The sequence below is a fragment of the Pristiophorus japonicus genome, chromosome 1 (assembly GCF_044704955.1).
Source record: "Pristiophorus japonicus isolate sPriJap1 chromosome 1, sPriJap1.hap1, whole genome shotgun sequence".
Lineage (NCBI taxonomy): Eukaryota > Metazoa > Chordata > Chondrichthyes > Pristiophoridae > Pristiophorus > Pristiophorus japonicus.
In genome coordinates, this window is record NC_091977.1 from 298,004,032 (window position 1) to 298,026,313 (window position 22,282).

At 44.1% G+C, this 22,282-nt stretch overlaps 1 protein-coding gene across 10 annotated transcripts in view; it reads right to left on the reverse strand.

Annotated features, from left to right (window-relative positions):
• Window positions 1–22,282, reverse strand: part of ubr5 (ubiquitin protein ligase E3 component n-recognin 5) — a 176,905-nt gene that overhangs the window by 119,375 nt on the left and 35,248 nt on the right. For 8 of the 10 annotated variants that reach the window (XM_070888496.1, XM_070888500.1, XM_070888494.1 and 5 more), the window contains 5 exons: window positions 16,481–16,557; window positions 13,984–14,103; window positions 12,286–12,466; window positions 1,942–2,101; window positions 1,064–1,213 (listed from right to left, as the gene is read on the reverse strand). In XM_070888496.1, the coding sequence (XP_070744597.1) occupies window positions 1,064–1,213; window positions 1,942–2,101; window positions 12,286–12,466; window positions 13,984–14,103; window positions 16,481–16,557 (688 nt within the window). The remainder of the gene's footprint in view (window positions 1–1,063; window positions 1,214–1,941; window positions 2,102–12,285; window positions 12,467–13,983; window positions 14,104–16,480; window positions 16,558–22,282) is intronic. The other 2 variants (XM_070888497.1, XM_070888501.1) reach the window with 1 other exon arrangement.

Here is a 22,282-nt window from a genome sequence, read left to right on the forward strand (position 1 = left end):
CATCTTCGTTATCAAGCATGCTAAAAGAGCTGGGACTCTACACTTGAGAAGCAGAGACTTGGGGTGATCTGATCGAGGTTTACAAGAGGATGAATGGATTAGATGGTGTTCAAGTTCACAATTTGCTCCAAAGGAGGGCCATGGTCACAATTTTTAGTACAAGGTCAGATCTGGATTGGATGTCAGGATGTGATTCTTTCCCAGAGAATAGTGGGCCTCTGGAACAAGCTACTGGCTCATGCAGTGGACCCTCAATTTGATGAATTCCTTCATGAGAACTGGACTAGCTTCTGTGGAGATCACCCTGTACAAAAGGTAGGTACTGTATAAAATTCAGGGCCAGAGTGATGATCGCGACTAGTTTCGATCATCTGCGGGGGCGGAATTTCCCAGTTTTAACTCCACCACCCAATATTGGGCTGGAGTTTTCACCCCTCCGAGCAGATCACATCATTTTGGGTGGGGTACAGAGTGTGTATATAGGCATCACAATTGTGTGGATGGACCAGAGGGTCTTTTCCTGTCAGTCATTGTTTGTATGCATGTTCACCTGGGAGATGCCATGTTATTTTAAATAAAAAAGGTCTTGATTTTAAAAATAAATACCGAGGAACTCTAAACCACAACTAGTAAAAAGAGAGCAGACCACTTGATCACAGTTGTGGTTAAAGCAAAGTCCTGTGTAAAGTTAAAAACAGATAGCAAAACACACTGAAATTGTGTCTTCTAGTACAATAACATTAGAGTGTGCTCAGATACGAGATGAGATTACTACAAGGTAAAATAATTCACACGAATTTTGCAGTTAACAGTTTATCAAGGAGGGATTTTGAAAACAGTGGCAAACTCTAGGTTTCTATCTTAGACTTACTATTGAGATAAACCTAGCTATCTGGTTTATCTACAGCTTTGCAGCTTACCAAAAAAAAAGTACTATTACACGAAATAATTCACTGTTACCATCAGAAGCAATGTAAAATTAATTTTTCAAAAGCACACGATAAGGAGAAAACACCTAGAAAGGCACAGAAAAGCTTGCAAAATGATCTCGGCTTCAAAATACCTCTTGATGAGCCTAGTCTGGAGAGAGAAGAGCGACGGAAGGAAGGATAACCAAAATAGCTGATATCTTCAGAAAACATAGCATCAGCATCTATGATGACACTCGGATGTGCAGAATGGATATCTGCATCCAGCAATGACATAAGATCCTCTGAGAAGGGAACATAGCAATGTCAATAGTACAAAACAAATTCCCAAATTTGTAAAAAAAAACATGTAATCGGAAGAAAGTAACTGACATTAACATTATCATACATTCCTCCATCAATAAAGAAAAAAAATAGAATCTGAACGTCATGAATGGAGCATAAAGGATCGGTCGTTACAAACATTCTCCATGGTAAAATGTTATACTGTATACACTTAGTTATTTGTAAATGATTGCATGTGAATAGTATTTCTTACATTAGAATATTACAAGGTGCCCGTCCAGGTTATTCAGGGAATCAGTAAAGTCATTGAGAAAAGCAGAAATTATATCTGAAAGACTGCATTGTTACTTTACACACAAAATGAGCTGATGAAAGAAGTTTCAAACCAACAGCAACTTTTGTCAGACAAGCTCCACATCAACATCTTTGTGTGTGTGTGTGTGTGTGTGTGTGTGTGTGTGTGTGTGTGTGGGGGGGTGGGGGGCAGAGTCTATGATTTGCAAAACGTTTTCTGAAACAGCAATCAGAGACAGATGTGAATGAATATAGATTGGAACTTTGCATGTGACTCTCTGGCCCTTTGATACACACTTGTGCGTCCTACAAAAACGAAAAACTGCTCCCGCTGCTGCAGGATATTGCCATTTTCTAGTTTCACAATTGTAGGTCAGCTAATACCAGAAGAAAACAAGTCTGAACCTGAAATCCCAGTATCAAGTTCACAAACCTCCAGGTAAATACGATTCACTTGCTGTATCGTCACCATCATCCCCATCTTCATCATCACGGCTAAGTAGGTTGTTTACAGCAAGGTTGACATCCAAATTAGTCCTCTGTAGTTCCCGGATAATAACACTTCTCGACTTGCCTTGCAATACAACTTGTGCCTGTTTACAAGAGAAAAGACTAAACTGTAGTATAGAATGTTGAATTCAGTTTAAAATGAAAAATGTCAAATGCTACTTAAGATCAGATTTAATTAACTTTCTAAAAAAGTTAAAACTTTGAACAGATTTTTTACAAGATAGCATCAGTTCTCTAAAGCATGAACTGCCACCTTATAGTTGCTCATGCTTTTTAAAATAAAGAAACCATCAAATAAAGATGAAAAACTAGAACTTATGGTCAGACACCAACTTTAATTTTGAGCTACTTTAAGAATTCACTGACTGAATTGGTCTATCCAATATTTGCTCGGCTGTCCAACCATCCATTTAACTAGGTACAAAATCTCAATTCTTTCCTGGGATATGGGCACGACTGGCAAGGCCAGCATTTATTGCCCATCCATAGATGCCGTCGACAAAGTGATGGTGGGCCTTCTTGATGAACCGCTGCAGTCCATGTGGTGAAGGTACTCTGATAATGCTACTGGGTGGGGAGTTTCAAGATTTTGACAGCGATGATAAAGGATGTTCTTAAATATTCCTGAAAAGATGGATTATGCTACTGGCAAACACTAAAATGCATTCAAGCAATAGCTTTAGCTGAAAATACCAAGGGCCAAAAATAAACAATGCCTCACGATCAATTATACATGCATCTTTCAGACATCTGTGCTACCCATTTAGACTAAAAATGCTTCATTGTTGCACTTACATTACAGAACTGCTCAACAATGGAGCCCAAGTATCCTAGCTACTAGGGATTTCATCCCTCTTATATTGATGGGCAGAAAGCACCAGCATTTAATTCATCTTACAGCTTTGCTGCTGAAACCAGAGTTGCTGTTGAGCAGGAGTGCTATAAAGTTAAATGAAATGCTCAATAATCCATTTCTGTCACAGTTGCCATGATAGTGGGATTATGCTCTGTGAGCGCATCACTTCCAGTTTACACAAGGGATGGCTGAATCTACATAGGATACATGTTAGAATAAAAACTGAAGTTCTGCACTACACCGACAGTTTATCAAATTGGCTCACTGACAGCATGAATGAGTTCAAAAAAGCATTGAATGTTCGAGATGTTTAGCACATGGATGTTATGATTATTGCCACTATTAACTCACTAGTTCAAGTTCACTGTTAAATTACCATGAATCCAAAGTCATTTTTATTCTCAAATATACTTATTACAATCATAGAAATTTACAGCAAAAGAGGCCATTCAGCCTGATCCCACTTTCCAACTCTTGGTCTGGAGCCTTGTAGGTTACAGCACTTCAAGTGCATATCCAGGTACTTTTTAAATGCACCGCCTCTACCACCTTTTCAAGCAATGAGTTCCAGATCCCCACCACCCTCTAGGTGAAAAAGTCCTCATCTACCCTCAAACAATTCTACCAATTAAATCTATGCCCTCTGGTTATTGACTTTTCCATTAAAGGAAATAGGTCCTTCCTATCCACTCTATCTAGGACCCTCAATTTTATACACCTCAATCAATTCTCCCCTCAGCCTCCTCTGTTCCAAAGAAAAGCCCAGCCTATCCAATCTTTCCTCATGGCTAAAATTCTCCAGTCCTGGCAACATCCTCATAAATCTGCTCTGTACCCTCGAGTGCAATCACATCCTTTCTGTAATGTGGTGACCAGAACTGTAAGCAGTACTCTAGCTGTGGCCTAACTAGTGTTTTATACCGTTCAAACATAACATCCCTGCCCTTATATTCTATGTCTCAGCTAATAAAGGAAAGTATCCCATATGTCTTCTTCACCACCTTAAATCTACCTGTTCTGTTACCTTCAGGGATCAGTGGACATGCACCCCAAGGTCCCTTTACACTTGTCACTATCATGCCATTTATTTTGCATTATCTTGCTTTCTTAGCCCTCCCCAAATGTATTACCTCACACCTCCAGATTGAATTCCATTTGCCACTTTTCTGCCCACTTGACTAGTCCATTGATATCTTCCTGCAGTCTACAACTTTCATCCTCACTATCAACTACACGGCCAATTTTTGTATCATCCGCAAAATTCTAAATCATGTCCCCTACATTGAAGTCTAAATCATGGATATATACCACAAAAAGCAACAGACCTAGTACTAAGCCCTGCAGAGACACACTGGAAACAGCCTTCCAGTCATAAAAATACCAGTCAACTATTGCCCTTTGCTTCCTGCCAGAGCCAATTTTGGACCCAATTCGTCATTTTCAATTGGATCCCATGGACTTTTACTTTTCTGACTGGTCTGCCATGTGGGACCTTGTCAAAAGCCTAGCTAAAATCCATGTAGACTACATCAAATGCGCTCCCCTCATCAAAACATAATCAGATGGCCAATTATGAAAAACTGCAGAAAATTGCTAATCCCTGGAGTGTATTAAGGCCATTTTATGAAGCTTTTTTGACTATTCGCAAAGAACCAAGCACTGCACAGAAGTAGAGAGAAATTTTAATGGTGGAATTGTAAGTAAAATTTAGTGATCTAACTTTGAGCACAATGTGTGATAAAGTTAAGAAAGAATTTGAAATTATATTGCAACTTTCATGGCCTCAGGCGTCCCCAAACACTTTAGCCCCAAGTTTCGTGCCGCGGCGAAAACGGCGCACCTCCGAGCTGGGCGCCTGTTTTTCGCGCCGAAAAGTGCGCATAAAAAAAAGTCTGATAGTCGAGAGCTCCTTGGAGCTCGATGTCTGCTTGGTGCGGCGCGCTCTTCGCAGCAGGGGGCGGAGCCTAACACTCGCGTTGATTTTCTAAGCAGCAGGGGGCGGGTACAATTTAAATTAGCCTTCGTGGTGCCGGCAACCCTGCGCGTGCGCGTTGGAGCATGCGCGCATGCGCAGTCTCACACAAACATTGGCACTCAGCCATTTTTAAAAATACTGCAGAAAAAGTGAAGATTTGTTTCTTGGACCCCTGCAAAGACTTGTAATTTAATTTTTTTGACATTTCTGTGTGTCAAGGAGTGCTTTTAGCAGCACTGCTGAATAAATCACCTGCTGAAATCAGTGAGTTCAGCTTTTCACTGCTAAACTTGCAGAACCAGTGCTGCATTGGTGCATGCAAATTAAGGACTGTGTGTTTGGAGAAATGAGTGCCAATTCAACTTTGCAATGGATCAACGTCCACCAAGAACAAAGAATTTCTTGCATGAGGAGGTGGAGATATTAGTCAATGTAATTGAGCAGAGATGGCAGGAGCTAGATACTAGCAACAGAGGTCGCATAAAAGTGCCACCAAAAGAAATTAAGAAACGCTGGAACCAAGTTGCAGAAGATTACTGCGCAGTGGTGCATACCAGGAGATCTGGAAGTCAGTGTAAAAAGAAATGGCACGACCTTGGTCAAGTAGTTAGTGTAAGTAATATTTCCCATTTTTTATTTAATCGTAATTGTAACCTGGCTATCTGTATGTCCCACCTTGCAGACTGACGCACTCTGTAAAAAGTTATATTTTACTCTTTGCAAAAGAAATTGGCCCACAACAAAAGGGAGGCAACTCGGACAGGAGGAGGCGTGCCTAATCTGCATCCACTGACACCCTTGGAACAAAGGGTAGCTGCTATGATGAGTCGTACATGGAGAAAAGCAATCGGTACAGCACAAGCTGGGCCCGCACGCGAGGAAGAGGGCAAGTCCTGAAAATGCATCATGGTCCTTTAAATCAACCTGCTGCCTGGCCTGCTATGTGTGAGAGTACTCATGCCACCCACCCGGCCCCCTCCCTTGCTGTTAAGCATTTGACTGTTTTGATGTATTTTGCAGAACATGATGATGATCACGATGCTGCTGCTGCCAACCCTGAGGATACAGAAAAAAAACCAGTACAACCAGCTGCGGACGATCCAGACTGGATGATGGCAGCGATGACTGAAATGTCTGCAGGGGAGAGCTTCCAATTTAATGTTTATGAGCCCCCATCAAGGGGCATCAGAGTTTCAACCCCTAGCATAGGTCTTGGTTCCACCTTTTATGGTTTCGCTTCCGATGTTGCGGGTCCCAGTGGTGCTGCTGATGGAATGCAACATTCTACAGTCAGTGCACTACCGTCCCAGCCTGCGCCTCCCTCTCGCATAGGTTCTGGTTCCACCTACTATGGTTTTGATTCCGACGCTTCAGGTCCCAGTATATCATGGAGCAGTTTACACCCATTCGTCCAACATCCCAGCCCACGGCTCGCACTCGAATGCTGTCGTCTGGAACACCGAGCGTCCTACCGTTCCAGCCCGAGCCTTTCCCTCTAGTTCTGCCGTCTGCAACACAGAGCGTCCCACAGTCCCAGCCTGCGCCTCCCTGTGTAGTGGTGCCGCTTGCAACACCGAGCATCCCACCGTCCGTGCCCGCGGCTCCCAGTGTAGTGGTGCCACAAGGCAGACCCAGGCAGAGGAGGAGATTGGAGACACGCTCTCCTGAGATGCAGCGTGCAACAGATGCGACACAGGTTGTGGCATTGGGTATGGAGACCAATGAGCTTACCCGATCACTCATCGGTGGCGTCAATGCAGTAGGTGAAGAGTTGACAGTCCTGACGGGAGAAATAGCAGTAATGACACGGGAACTTAGGGAGGGAATGCAAGCGATGGCACAGGACATCAGGGAGGACATGCAAATTACGGCACAGGCCATCAGGGAGGGTATGCAAGTGTCGGCACAGGCCATCAGGGAGGGCCTGGTTGAGGTAGCTGCTGCAATAAGGGCACACAGCCCAGCCAATCAAATGACACCCCCATGAGGAAGTGAACATTCACTGAGATATGGATGAGACATGGTTGCAGCCTTTCTTTGCTGCTTTTGTTCTTGTTCTTGATGTAGCTGTAGTAGCGTTTTTCAAATTGAAATTGTTTTGTAAGTTTTGTAACTTTACAACTTATAAGGGATCTTATGGTTTTTAAGTGATCTTATAGTGTAAATGCTCTCACATTTTTTTGTATCTTATTTAATTTTGCACCGAAAAAGTGATCCTGAGGTTTAAGTGTTCTTCAGAGTGTAAGATTTTTCACAATGAAACTGTTTTGTAACTTTTGTAACTTTACAAGTTTATAAGTGATCTTCAAGAGTCATATTAAAAAGTATAGTTTGATACAACAAATATTTTATTAGAGTGACGTTAACTTTTCAATAAAATATTTTTTCATTAAAACTGTTTCATGTTCCATTAACACAACACAACGTAGGAACAACTGCAAAGAATAAACATGTCCATATGCAAAAGTGGTCACAGAGCCCTCGGGCATCAGTAGTTGAAGCGTTCACGGATGAGCTGCTGGCGCAAGTCTCAAGCAATCGTTAAAGGGGCACGATGGACGGCCGTCCTCCGATCTCGTGCTCCGGCATCAGGCACTTGCATGCTTTCCTGATTGTCGTTATCATCCACATCCTGGTCTTCCGTAATACTATCATGCACTGGACCCTCACGTTGGTCTTCGGGTTCCACTACCAGCTCCTGCTGCTAAGTTACGAAGCATGCAGCACACAACAGTGAAGTGACCGACAATCTGAGGAGAGTATTGTAACTGTCCTCTGGAATGGTCCAGGCATCGGAATCGCTGTTTCAATGTGCCAATGGTCCTCTCAATGTGCGCCATGTTGTATTGACTGTCAGCTTCTGTCCGTGTCACGCGTATGGGCATCATGAGCCAGGTGGTCAGGCCGTACCCTTTGTCTCCCAGTAGCCAGCTCTGCCCTTCTGGCTGCTGCTCAAACATGTCAGATAGAACGCTGTCGCGTAGGATGAACGCATCGTGGGTGCTGCCAGGATATCTCGCATCGACTGACATGATGCGCTGCTTGTCATCACACACGAGCTGCACATTGATAGAGTGGAAACCTTTCCTATTTCGGTACTGCTCAGATTCCTCCACGGGTACTTGCAAGGCTATGTGGGTACAATCAATGCAATCCTGAAGAAGCCCACAGCCCCCTCGTGGATCGCTTGTGTGGTCATTGGGAAATTGATGGTCATTCCTTCGCGCATAAAGTGCAGCTGTGACCTGGTAAATGCAGGCTTGTATTGCACGTTGAGAGATGGGGCACACATCTCCAGTTGTAGCCTGAAACGATCCCGAGGCATAGAAAGAAAGTGCAGCTGTTACCTTCACTTCAACAGACAAGGCAGTTGTCCTTCTGCTTCTGGCTGCAAATCTGCTCTCACCATATCACAGATCTGAGTGACAACTTCTCTGCGAAAACGCAGCATTTTCACACAATCAGCCTCGCTCATGTCCAGGTACGAGCGCCTGGTTCGATATTGTCGACGTGGGTAAGGTCTCCTGCCCATCAACCTTACGGGCTACGACATTCCTGGTGCGGTGAGCTCTAATCAATTCTCTCCTATGCAGTGAATTGATGGCAAACCATTGCATAATACGTGGTATTGACAATGCAGCACCCATTCTGCAAATTTAAATATAAAACTGTCGATGTGGCCGCCTCTCCCTATCCAAATGGTCTCAGTCCCCCTCACAGCTCGAAGGCTGCTGCTGTATCTTTGGCTGCCGGACAGCCACTGACACTGCCCCTAAAGCGTGGCCAAATGGCCTCAAGAACCTTAATGAGCTGAGTGTGTCCTGCGTTGATTCTTCGGCTGCCGGCCAGCCACTGACGCCGCTGATATCTCATGGCCGAAGGTCCGTCCGGTGCTGCTTCTTCGCGGCCAGCCACGAAGAGAATGAAGGCCTGCCTCAAGCACTGCAGCTCAGCTCGAAGCTTGCTGCCGCTGCCGTCGAAACACTGACGCCACACCGCTGCCCGTCTTCAACATGAAAGGCCTGCCTGAAGCACTTTCACAGAGGTAGGAACATGGTTTATTTAATCTTTTCTTTGCTTATAAATTTTTATTCAGGTTGGATTTATTTGTATAATATTTGTATAAGTATAACTAAGGATTGATTGTTGAATTTAATGGCTTCCCTTCCCCCCCCCTCCCCACGCCTGATTTGTAACCTACGCCTGATTTACTAAAGTGTAGACAAGGTTTTTTCAAGCGTACAAAAATCTTCACTTACTCCATTCTAAGTTAGTTTGGAGTAAGTTTTCACTCACGAAACTTTGAAATCAGGCGTAAGTGGCCGGACACGCCCCCTTTTGAAAAAAAAATTCTGTTCCAAAGTGAAACTGTTCTACCTGACTAGAACTGGAGCAAACTAAATGTCGAGAATTCCGATTTCTAAGATACTCCGTTCTACACCAGTTGCTCCTAAAAATAAGGAGCAAATCATGTGGAAACTTGGGGCCATAATAACCAATTGTACATTTTTGAAGCGCAGTACCTGTTATATGGGAAACGTAGCAGCCAATTTGCACACAGACAGCAATGAGATAATAACCAGATAATCTACTCTATTAATGTTAGTTGAGGGATTAATATTGGTCAGGAGACATGGGGGCATTTCCCTCCTCCTCTTTGAATAGTACCAAGAGATCTTTTACATCCACCTAGCAGGGCTTTGGTTTAATGTCTCATCCAAATGACGGCACTTCCCACAGTGCAACACTGAAGTGTCAGCCTAGATGTTTGCGCTCAAGTCACTGGAGTAGGACTTGAACCCACAACCTTGACTCAGAGACAAGAGGGTTTCCACTGAGCCAAGACTGACAAATAATATTGCCCGAGCATATTTATAGTCCAGAGCTACTTTGAAAAGTGACTTTTTCAGGGTGGGGTTTGACAACCTACTTACGGAAGCTCACATGTTAATAGAGCATGGCAGTTTTACCAGCATGAAGGCAAAAATGGTGAGCAAACACCATGGACATGATCAGTTTAATAGATGCTTGCACTATCAAAGCATTCTTTCTCCAGTGAGGATTTTTTTTTTTTTAAAATCAGCTAATCTGTCCAAATTGCATTTGAAGTAAATTCTTCACTGCCCCAAAGTTTGTACATCACTAGAAAAGGGAGTCAGCAACATTGTACCATTGTGGTACTGGGTCAATCATATTGTTTTGCCTTCAACTGGCTTTGCCACAATCATTTACAGTACAGATGTGACGTTCAAAAGTCAGAATTCTGGAATACGGACACCGGGACGATCTGTGGTGGGGTTGTCCAGAAACCGGAAAATGTTCCGAAATCCGGACTCCCCTGGCCCGGCGGCCCTACATCTCCCTCCACCTCCCACCTCTCTTCCCCTTCCCCTTCCCCACACCCACCCCTCGGCCCAGGCAAAGACGTTCCGAAATTCGCAAATACCCCCGGAATCCAGAACGGCCTCGGTCCCGAGGTTTCTGGATTTCAGACGTCAGAGGAAAACATAGAACTCCAACTGACAACTGACTTTGAGGGCCCAAGTTTCGAGCTGCGCCTAGAACGGCGCAGTCCCAACCTGGACACCCATTTTTCGCGCCACAAAGTGCGCCTAAAAAAACCCTCCAGATTCTCCACCTTCCTGCAGGTCCTCTGGCCCTCGGCGCATTGCAGCAGGAGCTGTAGGGAGCGGAGCCAGGTCCCTGCGCTGAAAACAGTGCCGGGACCTCTGCACATGCGCGCTACAGTGGGCGCGCAAGTGCAGTAAGCTCCAGGCGCCTGAAACTGTGTGGGAGGGGCCCGAAGCACGCAGCCCCTAGCCCTGGCCCAATGGCCTCACTGGGGCTGCGTGAATAAGGCTCCTCCCATGGCCAGCTCCTGCTTCCTCCCGACCCAACTCCCGCTTCCCGCCCCCCGCCCGGACCCGACTCCCGCTCCCCCTCCCCCCCCACGCCACCTACCTGTAAATCTGGTGCTGGGGACAGGCCCTGCCCGAAGTCTCGGGCCCGGCCCGTTCAGCCTCCCACCTTCCCCTCACCCCCCCCCCCATCTCCTTTCCCTCCCCCCCCCCCCCATCCCCTTTCCCCCCCCCCTATCCCCTCCCCCCCCCATCCCCCTTTCCCCCCCTCCCCCCCCAACTCCATTCCCTCCCCCCCTCCCCCCCCAACTCCATTCCCTCCCCCCCCCTCTCCTCTCCCTCCCCCCCCTCCCCCCCCCCCCATCTCCTTTCCCTCCCCCCCCCCCCCATCTCCTTTCCCTCCCCCCCCCCCCCCATCTCCTTTCCCTCCCCTCCCCCCCCCCCATCTCCTTTCCCTCCCCTCCCCCCCCCCCCCATCTCCTTTCCCTTCCCCCCCCCCCCCATCTCCTTTCCATTCTAAGTTAGTTTGGAGTAAGTTTTCACTCACGAAACTTTGAAATCAGGCGTATGTGGCCGGACACGCCCCCTTTTGAAAAAAAAATTCTGTTCCAAAGTGAAACTGTTCTAACTGACGAGAACTGGAGCAAACTAAATGACGAGAATTCCGATTTCTAAGATACTCCGTTCTACACCAGTTGCTCCTAAAAATCAGGAGCAAATCATGTGGAAACTTGGGGCCTGAGACCCACCAATACACGAAATTTTATAAAATTGTAACAATGATAGCATCAAATCGGATCTAAACTATCCACTCCTTTGTCTCTTTTTTTGCACCTGTATTCAGTTGGGAGTCACTTATTTTAATTTTTTTTTAGACTAGATTACATATTGCACATAATTTATAGTTAGAGGGTCATCATGTTAGCTCTATACACACCTGTAACATATCCATAAAAATGTGTTTTCACATTTTATGGAGAAGTCATAATTAAGAATCAGCTGCAACAAGAGGAAGCAAGGGCTAAAACTGCGAAGTCCAAGTATTCAGTCATACTGCCGTGGAAATGGACAGCATGTTTCGATTTCCAAATCCCGAACTTGCGATCGGTCAAGTTCCGACTTGACAGATGATCCACAATGACAGGAAAATCCTAATTGCTGGCAGAGTTGGGCTAATTGCCCACCAACTACACCTGAAAATTTTAAAGCTGATGCAAACAATGCTCAAATCCAACTTTTAAATCTCACTATTAGTAATGAGTTGCAATTATACAGGTGCTGCTAATCGTCTCAATCACACTTTTATTATCTGGAATTTAATGCTCAATATCATAGTTTTAGAATTTGTAGCTCAACAGTTCAAGTTGGATCATTGCTCTCAAGGTCAAATTCACCCTTTCCCAACCCCTACTCACTGAATTTCAGATGTCATTCCCAAAATCCCTCATCATTGTCAGCCCAATTTACATTGAAACACATTTAGCCTTTACTTGGCCCAATGGGATGAAGTCCCTTGCATATCCCAATGCCAAAATTGCAGAACACCAGACCATTCCCGAGCAGTATCTGTCACATTACCTGAGATATAAGTTCCTCTGGAATGACTGATGCTGGTATAACTGGCTGTGGTTGGCTTCCCAAAAGTCCAGATCCTCGATCACGACCAGTACGTATCACTCTAGTCTGCCTCCTTGAATCTCTTGCCCCTGTTGATGATCTTCCCGAGGCCCCACCGCTCATTCCAGAACTCCAACGGCTCCTGAATGTGTAATTCATGAAGTCTAAATTAGTTAAACTAGTATAACTGGAATTAGAAAGGGATGAAAGCGAAGATTCATACAAGAAACCTGTAAATACCGAGAGATTAAAAAGTACAAACCATCTTTAGAGATGCTCCAGGAGCATTTTATGCATAATGATTTATCCAGAAGCTTCATAACTTTTCAATAGCAACAGGTAAGAGGGTTAAAATAATGCATTCTCGATCAGCCAACTGCAGTTTCTAACAAGTGCTTTACTTAGCCTTAACAAATGAACTGCAAATATGAAATTCAAACATGCATTAACTAATGGGGAACTTTGGTCACAAAGTCTGTTACTCAACAATGGGTATATTAGTCAATGAATGTTGGTAATGAAAAATCCAGTAACAAAAGCACGGCTTTGTAATTGGTTGTAGGGGGAGGGTGGAAAAATTTCTGACAAATAATCTTGAGAAAGTCTTGCAGAATTTTTTTTAGCAACATGCCAACTAGCTGTATTTCTGTATGGTGTCCAGCCAAGATAAACAGAATATGCAATGCAAATACTCATCAACATCTCAAGGAGCAGATTCTCCCAGATGGAGAGAAATCTTGATTATATGTCTTAATATGGGGGAGAGCGGGGGGGGGCAGGGTGTCCAAGGCCGCCCTCGGAGGATATTCCAAACTGGCAGATAATCGAGCCTTCAACTTTTTTTGTAAACTTATGTTAGACTGTTTTTGTTGAAGAATTCTGGTTTTAAGTTTCAAAAATATTCATGCGCATAGACAAGTTTTCATCGGTAATGAGAAGACACAATGTAATCGTTGTTTGAACCTGCATTGCATATCAGATGATATCAAACGTCTTTTCAAAAGGCTCCCCCCAGTTTTTCTTTACAAATGTGTGCTATTTTAGCTACCTTCCCAGGATCCCAGTATTTTTCTACAGTTCATAATGACAGTAGATTTTGGTAGCTGAAATTTCCATTCTAGTACTTCATTGACAAGTATACCCATATTTTAGTCATGTTAAATCCTATTTCACAGATCATTTACAATGCTTCACAAGTTTGAATTGTTAATGGATGCAACTAAACACTTCAAGTCAACGGTTTGCATACGAACAGCATAAAGCATTTATTGCTACGCAAATTTTTACGGTGAATGGCAGTGTTAGAAAAGCAGTCACCAAGATCCCCATTCATGAATTCAAAAGAATATGCTTGTGCAAGTACCATTTCATTACCACTAGGTGTCCAACTGAATTGTTAACACAGTAATTGGTAATGTATGCTCGCAACATTTAGCAGCAGAAAGCCCATACACAAGAGGAAACCAAGCAACCCATTTTAGCTGCGAGGAATGATAAGTCACATTCCTGAATGCATCAATGACATGCAATATAAATAACAGCTAAAATTTACAGCAAGCAGTTTTCAAAACAATTTTTAGCCACCCTAGTAATGCACATTTCTTTGGCACACGGGTTGACTTATAGGTCATGTTGACCTGGAACCCTGCCAAAACTTACCCAAGGGGGTTGCCTGCCAGTCTGCCCAGAGTATCAGAACCAGACAGAAACCATGGGGAATCACTACTCCTGCCTGGCCTGGAAGTCCTTCCTGTGCCTGAACCACTGCTCAACTTTGAACTGGAAACAAAGATGGGAGATGGGTTACAACACAGGTATCCCAAGCCTTGCAGCTCAGGGACTTTACATTTGCTGTAACTGGTGAATGACCAGCCAGAGCAACACCCTTGGGCAATTTTTAGCATTAAAAATGTATACCGATTTACTACTGTTTTGTGGCTCGCTGCCCAAAAATTAAATACAGATATTAAAAACAAATTCTGCCTTTGCATTTAAATGGAAAGTTTCCTTTCTTTTCAGCTCAGGGCAATATTTCAAACTATTTCTAAAAATCAAAATTTGGAAAAACTCACATTAAGCTTATATTCTTAAACAATATAACTGAAAAATATGTAATCTACAACTATTCAAAATTAAGTATCTCCATTTAGTGTGAATACCCGTTCGCTCCAATATAAGATTTTAATTGTCAGGGAATGTCTCATCAACATGGCTACAGTTGCCTGATGTCACCATGATCTTATAAACCTTAAATCATAGTGGACTTTATTTAAAAAAAGCTATTTACAATTTTGGATTTTTTTTTTTTAAAAAGACTGAAATCTTTCCAGAAAAAATGCAACCTTCAAATATGAAGCACAAGCACAATTTTGGAGTTGCTTCATTTTCATAACAAAATGTAATCAGTTCCAAAGTTGTTGGTGCACAGTGCATCACCAACACTTTACTTTGCAGTCGTGTGTCAGGAACAACCATATTTAATACTTGAACATTTGTACAAGCAGCTTAAGATTGCTAGATATGTTGTAATAAATCATAGCTAAACTTCAAAACAGACACTACTGCTGCAATGTGCAGTTGTGTATTTAAGCAAGATGGAGTTTGGTCAGATGGTACAAGATCTTTCAGAACTTTAGCCAAAATGTGTCACCTAATTTTAAATTCTACAATCATGATTAAATAGCACAAAATTGACCGAAAAGGTTTTCTTGAAACAAAACAGAACAATGGAAATTTATAGCCAGATTATATTGCAATTTGATGGTGATTAGTTAATTGAAAATCACAAAATAAATCATTCAACTGCAAGGTTTAGTATGCAAAATAAAAGCTACACATTATTTTCCTCCCTCCAATGCTTAAGAACAGAAAACAGAGAGTAGGGATAAATGGTTCATTCTCGGGTTGGCAATCAGTAACCAGTGGGGTGCCGCAGGGATCAGTGCTGGGTCCCCAACTATTTACAATCTATATTAACAACTTGGAGGAAGGGACCGAGTGTAATGTAGCACAAGTTTGCCGACGATACAAAGATGGGAGGAAAAGCAACGTGTGAGAACACAAAAAATCTGCAAAAAGACAGAGAAAGGCTAAGTGAGTAGGCAAAAATTTGGCAGATGGGAGTATAATGTTAGAAAGTGTGAGGTCATGCACTTTGGCAGAAAAAAAAAATCAACGAGCAAGTTATTATTTAAATGGAGAAAGATTGCAAAGTGCTGCAGTACAGCGGGACCTGGGGATACTTGTGCATGAAACTCTTTTTGGAGTTCACCTGCAAAAACATAAAACATTAAACGGTGCCACCCGACCTGGTACTTGTGCATGAAACACAAAAGGTTAGTATGCAGGTGCAGCAAGTGATCAGGAAGGCCAATGGAATCTTGGCCTTTATTGCAAAGGGAATGGAGTATAAAAGCAAGGAAGTCTTGCTACAGTTGTACAGGGTATTGCTGAAGAAAACACCTGGAATACTGCGTGCAGCTTTGGTTTCCATATTTACGAAAGGATATACTTGCTTTGGAGTTCAGAGAAGGTTCACAAGGTTGATTCCAGAGATGAGGGGGTTGACTTATGAGGATAAGTTGAGTAGATTGGGCCTCTACTCATTGGAGTTAAGAATGAGAGGTCATCTTATCAAAACGTGTAAGATTATGAGGGGGCTTGACAGGATGTATACAGAGAGGACGTTTCCACTGATAGGGGAGACTAGAACTAGGGGGCATCATCTTAGAATAAGGGGCCGCCCATTTAAAACAGATGAGGAAAAATGTCTTCTGAGGGTTGTGGATCTGTGGAATTCGCTGCCTCAGCAAAATAGACAGAAAGACAGTTTCTTAAACGATAAGGGAATAAGGGGTGGGGTTATGGAGAGCGGGCAGGGAAGTGGACCTGAGTCCATGATCGGATCAGCCATGATATTAAATGGCGGAGTAGGCTCGAGGGGCTGTATGGCCTACTCCTGCTCCTATTTCTTATGTTCTAATGCACATGTAAAAATTACTGGTATACCACCAAAAATGTCAGCACTGAATTTGCATGCAGATCAAAGAATTACAGGTTTATATACACCTTTTAAAACAGATAAACTGCAAGTTAAGTATATACGGAGATAACCAAACCCCCACCCAAAAAAAAAAATCAGCAGAAAAATACTTACCCATCGCTAGTATCTGGTTTTCCCAACTCCAATCTGTCCGGTTGAACAGCAAAACTAATTCTGCAGATGCGGCCATCCTAGGGTGTGGAGAAAAGAAAAAAAAAAGAAAGATTCCAGCATGAAATACCATAAAATTGTGCATTGCTGAACTTCAAAACGTGAGATTTCTTTAACTAAAAATTAAAAATAAATTGTAACTCAAGCCAAAGTTTTCACAAGAATAAGTGAATCATTAATGTAGTTAGCCAAATAATTACAACCCATTAGCTACCTAGATTCAATACATGCATACATGGCACATTATGAATCACCTGTGAACTCATCCTTGTTTGATGTGGAAGCAAGTCATCCTCGTTTTGAGGGACCGCCTATGATGATGATGAGGCACATTATTAAAATTGCTGAACTTGAAAAAATGTTTTCCGGCACGTTCAGCAGTTCTATACTGAAACCATGTCAACCTTGCCCCAGAAACATACAGCTTATAAAATGATTGAATTGGAAGGCAAAGACTCGATGTGCATTTTCAGTCAATCTGTTGCCCAGATCGATTATGCCATAAAAACCAGTACACCAAAACATAATTTGCTTTACACAGTTTTAAGCTTGTCTCATGTTACCAATGTCATTTTTTTTTGTAAGACAATTTATAGTTCATGTTAGATCAGACTGCTGTTATGGCAGTACCGTCAGTTTTTTCCATCCAAATTTTGGCTCATCAAGATGAGAATGGTCAGCACTGGAGAATGGAACACTTCCTACAGCAAACACATTCAAGCTCCCCTCCAAGTCTCACCACCCTGACTTCGAAATATATCGCCGTTCCTTCATCATTGCTGGGTCAAAATCCTGGAACACCCTCCTTAACAGCAGTGTGTGAGTACATTCACCACATGGACTGCAGCGGTTCAAAAAGGCAGCTCATCACCATCTTCTCAAGGGCAATTAGGGATGGGCAATAAATGTTGGCCTTACCAACAACGCCCACATCCCATGAAACAATAAAAGCACGCAAGTATAGCAGTTGGACGCAGAGTAAAGCATCGATTATCGATTTACATCTCAGCCTTTTTAACGACTCTTAAAGGTTTCTATCAACTTTTAAAATAACTTTGGAAGTCACCTTCCTAATGCCTGCACCCCCCCCTCCCCCAACCAAGCCTCGGGCCATCTACCATCAATGGCGCTACTAGGCGCCAAGCTTGCGGCCAACACTTCGCCATAGGCAATTAGGCTTATAAAGCTGTGCCTGGTCTTGAGTTGTCTTGGACCGCCTTGCCACTGGACCAAGACCTTGTTCAGCTAAGTCCGTGTGGTTGCTGGTGTGCAGTGGCCACCCCACATTAAAAGCACTCACGCACAGGCATCTTCCACTTTGTCAGTATGAAATTCGGGACCTGGAACGTCAGGACCCTCATGGACAATCCCAACAGCAACAGGCCGGAACGCCACACCGCGTTAGTTGCCCGGGAACTCAGACGTTTTACATTGACATTGCGCCCTAAGCGAGACCCGGCAGGCAGGGGAAGGCCAGTTGAAGGAACATGGTGGAGGTTACACCTCCTTCTGGAAAGGGAAACCAGAGGCAGAACGCCGCCTTCATGGAGTCGGCTTTGCCATCAAGAATGAGCTGGTTGACCGCCTCAAAGGCTCCCCGTGGGGTCAACGAACACCTCATGACTCTCCGTATCACCTTATCTCGGAACCAATGTGCCACAGTCATCAGTGCGCACGCCCCCACACTCGATACAACGGATGAGGTAAAGAGGGTTTTTATTCCAACCTCGCGACATCCTTGTCCCGTGTCCACAGGTGACAAATTGATCCTCCTGGGTGATTTTAATGCCAGGGTCGGCAAAGGCACAGCCCTCTTGAGGAGGAGTGATTGGCAGTGGGGGTAGGGAAAGCCAACTCCAGTGGTACCCTACTCCTGGCAAAATGTCTAGAACATGAACTCCTCATCACCAACACCCTGTTCCGTCAGAGGGACAAATACAAGACTTCGTGGCAACACCCTCACTTCAAACACTGGCACCTGCTTGACCGTCATCATCCGAGCCAGGGATCGCAAGGATGTGCGCATCACCCGCGCCATGACAGGAGCTGACAACTGCTGGACGGACCACAGCCTAATCCGATCCATCATCAACATTAACATTGCCCCAAAGCAGAGAGGACAGCAGAAGCTGTTCCGCAAAAAAGTTAATGCCGGGGCACCTAGAGACCCAGCTAAGAGAGCCCTATACAGCCAGCACCTCACAGCCAATCTGGCATGCCTTGATGACAGAGATGATGAATGCCCACAGCGCTTGGTCTGCCTGTGAAGAGACACTTGGTCACTCAACCAGAAAACATCAGGACTGGTTTGATGAAAATGATCAGGAGATCGAAGTAGTAATAAATCGCAAGCGCAAAGCATTTCTGAGCCTCAAGCAACAACCCAATTCGGGAGCTGCAAAACAACATTGCAGAAAACTCAAGGCTGAGGTCCAACAAAAAAAACTCGGGACCTAAAGAACAGGTGGTGGATGGAGAAAGCACAGGAGATACAACAACTGGCCGACAGCCAAGATATGCGAGGATTCTTCACTGCAGTCAAGGCTCCACCCCACTCCTGGCCAAGAACGGGGAAACACTCAAGGACACTGAGGCTGTCAGGGCCCGATGGAAGGAACACTTTGAAGATCTCTTCAATCGAGACTCTGCCTTTGACTCGAGTGTTCTCGACTCCATCCCACAGCATGCAACCCGCCACTAACTCAATGAAACTCGAACGTTGCACGAGGTAGGCAAAGCCATAAAACAGCTGAAGAACAACAAGGTTATGGGTGCGGATGGAATCCCTGCTCAGGCGCTAAAGTATGCCGGAGAGGCGCTGTTGGCGTGGGTACATGACCTCATCTTTCTCATCTGGAGGGAGGAGAGCATGCCAGGAGAGCTCAGAGATGCAGTGATTGTGACCATTTTTTTTTAAAAAGGGGATAAATCCGACTGCAGCAATTACAGGGGAATCTCCCTGCTATCAGCCACTGGGAAAGTTGTTGCTAGAGTTCTCCTCAATCGACTTCTCCGTGGCCGAGGAGCTCCTCCCGGAATCACAATGTGGATTTTGTCCCCTACGGGACGCAACAGACATGATCTTTGCAGCGCGACAGCTGCAGGAAAAATGCAGGGAGCAGCGCCAGCCCTTATACATGGCCTTTTTCGATCTTACAAAGGCCTTTGACTGTCAACCGTGAGGGTCTATGGAGAGGAACTAAACTACAGAACCAGTGGGAAGCTGCTTAACCTACGCCGCCTCCAGGCCAGGTCCAAGATCATCCCAACCTCTGTCGTGAGCTGCAGTGGACGACGCCTGCGTCTGCGCACAGAGGCTGAACTCTAGGATATAGTCAATGTATTCACTGAGGCATATGAAAGCATGGGCCTTACGCTTAACATCCGTAAAACAGGTCCTCCACCAGCCTGTCACCGCCGCACAGCACTGCCCTCCAATCAAGATTCACTGCGTGACCCTCAACAACGTGGACCATTTCCCATATCTCGGGAGCCTCTTAAAGGCAGACATTGATGCGGAGATTCATCATCGCCTCCAGTGTGCCAGTGCAGCCTTCGGCCATCTGACGAAATGAGTGTTTGAAGACCAGGCCCTCAAATCTACCACCATGCTCATGGTCTATAGGGCTGTAGTAATACCCGCCCTCCTGTATGGATCTGAGGCATGGACAATGTATAGAAGGCACCTCAAGCCGCTGGAGATATACCACCAACGATGTCTCCAGAAGATCCTGCAAATCCCCTGGGAGGACAGGCGCACCAACATCAGTGTCCTCGACCAGGCTAACATTCTCAGTATTGAAACACTGACTACACTTGATCAGCTTTGCTGGGCAGGCCACATAGCTCGCATGCCAGATACAAGTCTCCCTAAGCAAATGCTTTATGTGGAGCTCCTTCGTGGTAAACAAGCCAAAGGAGGACAGTGAAAACGTTATAAGGATACCCTCAAAGCCTCCCTGGTAAAGTGCGACATCACCACTGACACCTGGGAGACCCTGGACGAAGACCGCCTGAGGTGGAGAAAGTGCATCCGGGAGGACGATGAGCTCTTCGAGTCTCAACACAAAGAGCGTGAAGAGGCCAAGCGCAGGCAGAAGGAGCACGCGGCAAATCAGCCCCACCGATCCCTTCCCTCGACGAAAGTCTGTCGCACCTGTGGCAGGGTCTGTGGCTCTCGTATCGGACTGTTCAGCCATCAAAGAACTCACTTAGGGAGTGGAAGCAAGTCTTCCTCGATTCCGAGGGACTGCCTATGATGATGGTGAAAGCATCTAGTCCAACGTATAGTCCCCAATCAAACTAATCCAGGGGTGCAGAAGTTTGTCTTTGTGAGTCACAGTTGAGTATCAAGGAGCCTTGGGTATTGCATATAAAGTTTAAATTGATTTCTGATAAAAGTGCATACAACTCACGTTGCTGTTAACAGATTTTAGTTCAGATTCTGGATTTATTCAAGAATGAGGCAACAGCACTAAAAAAAAAAGTCATTTACAACCCTCCAAATCCATAAAATTCACAGGACAAACAAGCAAAGAAGAAATCAAAACAAAAATATTAGTCAATTGCCTTGGTTTTGAGGGCTAATTGCTGGACAAAGGAGGGTGGGGCACATATTCCTAGGGCTGTACGTTGTACACCCCTACATTAATGCATTATGTTGACATTTTATTTTTCCACAGCCATCTTCTCACCCAAGTGAGAATGTCAATTTAGTAATTGCAGGCAGTTTTCTGTCCTGAACCCTTTCTCACTAGGAACTGAATGGAACATTGCCCAAACTTATTTCATGCTAAGCAGCGGAAAGATTTTTATTGCAGAGCTGAATTTGCACCAAAAAGTGAAATGTCTGTGTCTAAAATCCACTGCTCCACCTAGCTCCCATAACCTGGCATTTCTGATATTATCGAACTTTAGATGTCAGGGATGACAAGCTCCATGTGAAAACTATAAAAAAAAGATCCTTATGCTTTAAGAAATTGTTGACATTTTTGGAAAATGTATTTGTTGTATAATCTTAGTTTTTGTCCGTAATTGTCTGCCAAAAACATGGATTGACAAATGTTTTATTCTTGTACTCATCCCGCTAGGGAAAACAGCAGTTTTAGAGCAAAACTGGACAAGAGATGATCCCACATCAGGTCTTTTCCTACCACGCCTCAACATGGAACAGCTGGCCTTCAATTCTCAATGGCTGCAACCATCTTGATTCAAGCAAAGTGGGACAGACAAGATCTTTCTCTCCTCAAAGACCTCACCTCCAATCCATTGGTTTAATCAAGAACTAATAAAATTTACCCAGCTAAACACACAGTCAAAGTAAAGTGGCAGTACTGGAAATCCACCTGATTGTTAGTATGACAAATCGTTCTTGATCTTCACTGTGCAATCATCTGAAAAATGTCAAGCAGGTGCTTTCCCACTGGGAAAAGAGTACTTTGAGGGTATTTTTTTATTACATGCATTTTTATTAAATATATACTTGCAGATCTCCCATGACATTGCTCAGACTAAGCTGGATAATATGCTGTTTTATAAAGACAGAAGTGTTATACCACACAATGGTGAATCTATTCTGTTGCAACGGTGAATTTAAGGTCACAAATTGCGCTTAAGGTAAGAAGTGAATTTCTGTTCAAGCTGCATATCAAACCACTGACTTAAAAAAAAGATATGTATAGATATTTTATTCTTAATATCAGGTAAGGGACTGCAGACATTGCAACCTGGTATTTTCCACTGCTG